Source organism: Triticum urartu, chromosome 4A (genome assembly GCF_056163025.1).
Source record: "Triticum urartu cultivar PI428250 chromosome 4A, HENAU_Tu73, whole genome shotgun sequence".
NCBI lineage: Eukaryota > Viridiplantae > Streptophyta > Magnoliopsida > Poales > Poaceae > Triticum > Triticum urartu.
This window is the reverse complement of record NC_141876.1, coordinates 138,682,754-138,686,763: the sequence shown is the minus strand read 5'-3', so window position 1 is coordinate 138,686,763 and position 4,010 is coordinate 138,682,754. Positions and strand designations below refer to the sequence as shown.

The 4,010-nt window shown below is 46.7% G+C and overlaps 1 protein-coding gene across 1 annotated transcript; it reads left to right on the top strand.

Moving 5' to 3' along the window:
- The first annotated feature begins 366 nt into the window (after positions 1-366).
- LOC125553668 (pentatricopeptide repeat-containing protein At2g13600) lies at positions 367-2,458 on the top strand. Its single transcript, XM_048717419.2, has one exon. It carries the CDS (start codon positions 393-395, stop codon positions 2,268-2,270), a length of 1,878 nt encoding a protein of 625 aa, XP_048573376.2. The 5' UTR covers positions 367-392; the 3' UTR covers positions 2,271-2,458.
- Positions 2,459-4,010: the final 1,552 nt, after the last annotated feature.

The window sequence follows — 4,010 nt, the reverse complement described above, 5'->3', positions numbered from 1 at the left end:
CGGCATCCAGCGACGCTCTCTTCGTCGTCGTCGTGGGCGGCGAATGAGGGAGGAGAGGGGCAACGGAGTGGGGAAGGAGTGGAGGGAGGAGGAAGGCGTGGGGAAAAAAGTGAAGACAGAGTAGTGGGGTGGCTGGGTTCATCCGGGCGACACACCTTCAACCCGAACGAGCTTCTAAGGACGATGTGGCGAGTCGAGACCGTCGTGATGTGTGCATTTCAATCGAACATCAATAAGGACGTCAAGACGAAATTGCTTCGTGCCACGTGTCTGACACTTATCATTTGAGATTTGATTTTTTATGCTAAACTTAAAAACTTTGATCAAATTTGTAAAACCTCCTCGGCTTTCTCAAAAAAGGTGAAAAATAACTCATTGCCACAGTTGAATGAATGCCGCCGCCACTTTCACTGCTCCACGCGCGCAAGCTCCACGCGACGCTCCTCAAGTCCGGTCACCATGGCGACGCCTACCGCTGCAACCTCCTCCTCCGCGCCTACACCCGCGGCGGCGCACTTGCCGACGCCCGCGACCTACTGGACCTCATGCCGTCCCCGACCCTCGTCTCCTACAACACTGTCCTCTCGGGCTACGCCTCCTCCTCGACCCCCGGCCTCCTCGACGCCGCCCTGCACCTGCTAGACGCGATGCCCGAAAGGGACTCCTGGTCCTGGAACACCGCGATATCCGGCCTTGCACGCGCCGGCCGGGCTCACGACGCGCTGCGAAGGTTCCTGCAGATGACGCGCACCCCCGTGGCGCCGGACGCGTTCACCTACTCCATCGTCTCGCCGTGCTGCGGCGTTGACATGGGATCCGCGCGTCAGGTCCACTCGCGGGCTCTCAAGGCCGGGGTGTTCGCGGACGCCTGCGTCGGCACTGGTTTCATCAAGCTGTACGCAGAGCTGGGCCTGATGGAGGATGCACGCAAGGTGTTCGATTGTATGCCGCTGAGGGATCTGATGTCATGGAATGTGCTCCTGGACTGCGGTGTGAGGTCCGGGGAAGCAGGATCGTGTATGAAGGAGTTTCTTAGCATGACCGGCTGCGGGGTTCGGCCTGATGAGTTCACCTTTGCCACTGTCTTGAATGGTTTGGCTGAGCGGTCTGCAGGTCTGGAGGCAATGCAGGTACACTCAGTTATTCTGAAATCTGGGTATCTTAGGGATCTTTTTCTATGCAATTCTTTGCTGGACGTGTACGGGAGATGCGGTTACGTTGACTTGGCCAAGAAACTGTTCGATGCTATGCTTGAGAAGGATGTTGTGTCGTGGACCACTGTGATTTCAGGGCTTGCAGCCTGCGGTTACCAGGCTGATGCCTTTGACATATTTTGCCAGATGCTGAAAGCTGCAATGCCGCCCAATTCCTTCACCTTTGGGAGCATAGTAAGCTCATGTGCATATGTGAATGACCTTGGCAGTGGGAGGCAGTGTCATGCTCTTGCTGTCAAGCATGGGTTAGAACTCGTTCCTATAGCTGCCAGCTGTTTTGTCGATATGTACTCAAAGTGCGCCAAGATGGATGATGCAATAAGAATGTTTGAGATCATGCCACAGAGAGACATTGTAGCTTGGAATGCAATGATATGCGGATTAGCTCAGAATGGTCAATCAGTGAGATCTCTTGAGCTGTATGATGAAATGATGCGACTTCATCATGAATCGGTCACCCCAAACTCAGTAACTTTTGTGGGTGTCCTGAGCGCATGCAGCCATGCTGGTGATGTCCAGAAAGGTTGCAACTACTTCACTCAAATGGTTAATGACTTCCACATCGAACCAATTTCAGAGCACTACACTTGCCTTATCGATCTCTTTGCGCGAGCTGGGTGGTTAGATGAAGCAGAAGAGATCATTTCAAACTTACCTTTCAAACATGATGCTGTTATCCTGGGCACCATGCTTAATGGCTGCAGAAAATATGGTAACCTTGACATGGCTAAGCGCTTTGCTAAGAGGCTTCTAGTGAATAATCCAGATAATGCATCGGGCATTTTTCTACTCTCAAATATGTACATTGCAAATGAAGAATGGAATAATGCCTCGGAGCTGAGGGATGCTGCGATATCAAGTGGAACTCATAAAGTCATGGGGAATAGCTGGATTGATGTTGGTGGTCAAGTACAATGTTTCAAAGCGGGCTCTAGTCCAGATGCACAATTCGAACAGATATATGATGTTCTGCAACAACTTCAGTTGATGATGGTAGATGCTGACAAGCTGGTCACACGGATTAACTCCTTATGTACTTATATTAACAGTGAGTAGTGACAACTATGCTTTATTTTGATGAGTTTCAAATTCATATTGAGTAGTATGTGCAACTTGGGTTGTTTTGAATGACCCATTTGGATAGTATTTCTATGCGAGAAGGTTAGTTACTAATGCAATGCAACCTACTACATCAGTCGACTCGCAATACTAAATCATGTGTTCCTGAAATCATTCATATTTACTCAAACACCACGTTTGTTTGAGTACATACGTTGCAGATGTGAGAACTCTTTGGTTTTATGCCAATAAATGTCCACTCTTCTTTTAGATGGTTAAGTTCCTTGTCATGGAACCAACCCACTTGGGTTCAGATGTGCCCATTCAGTGGTATTTCGGGTTTTCCAGCGCTAATCTTTCAGTGGTATGATGTGCCCATCTACTACAAGGAGCATGCAGCGACTCCGTCAATCTCAAGATCTATCGGTTCAGTCTCTCGGAGATGCTCATGGGAATATCGTAGGAAGAAAGATAGAGGAGGCATTTCAAATGGTAGGGGCTAGAATGAATTAATAATCTAAGGAAGAGTTGTATCACAAAGTTACACTCACTCGACTCGGCATGGACGAGGTTACAAACAAATCGAGGGACCGTTTCACAAAAGTATTCTGGATGCACGAGGAGGGTACTTATTTTTTGCAGGGAATTTAGAGCTTTATTCAAAAGAATGCATTCACTGAGTTGTTAACCAGAAGACTGCTAATCAGGAAGCTTGGAGTTTCAGTAAGCTAGCTTTCAGTGACAGGCACGGTGCAACCACACTTTGCACACAAATGTGCTGAACCCAGTTGCTGATCTACTTAGGGCCTGTTTGGTTTCAATAAGTCACCTGGCTTATAAGTCAGGTGACTTAAAACCAATGACTTATAAGTCACGCCTGTTTGGTTGTCATCTAACTTATAAGTCATCTGACCACACCTTCTCATCTTGTTTTTTTTATGAAAAAAGGGTGGGATCCATGCAAAAGGGGATGACTTATAAGTTTTAAGTTGGAGGTGGAGCAACTTATGACTTATAAGTTAGGGTGACTTATAAGTTGGATCAGTTTGGCAAAATAAGTCACTTTTTTCACTTTTCTACTTATAAGTTGGTGACTTATTTGGAACCAAATAGACCCTTATATGTTGAATTACTTTCTTCATTTTTGTACATAAGGCCACAAACTCATATTACAGGTATCAAGATAAATATTAATGTCGGTTTAAGCCAATGTTGAAAGCAGGCTTTCCTCCTCGTTTGACGTGTGAATTAATATGTATTTTTCTTTCCAACACGCAACAAGCCAACCCTCTCACTCATTGGTTGATTAATGCAACGCATGCAAATCGATCTTCTCATTCCCGTATTCATGCAAAGGATATTAATGTCTTTGGTTACTAGTACGAGGCAAATTCCATCAATTTTGCGTCGATTAGTATTAGTGGCTTTATATAGTTGCAAATTGTAATTTTGATAGTGGCCTTGTATACAAAAATGGAGGGAGTACATAGGTAGTAAATCTAGTAGATAGCTCATCAATTTTGAACTGGTGCCACAACTAAAGGACTGTTGAGGCGAGTGTTTCAGAGGTTTAGAACCTCCAGACTATCAGTCTACATCACCACATGAGCATGCCCTCGAAGATTTGCAAAGATGACTCCATCACAAAGGGATAGGGCTTCCGCAATCATGGGATCGGTGACCCCGAGGTGCGGTTTGCACCAAGCACCAAGCAGGGCAGTAGGAGAGCGTGCAACA

Coding starts and splice junctions, on each gene's coding strand:
- LOC125553668 (XM_048717419.2), top strand. CDS start 393: ATGCCGCCGCCACTTTCACTGCTCCACGCGCGCAAGCTCCACGCGACG.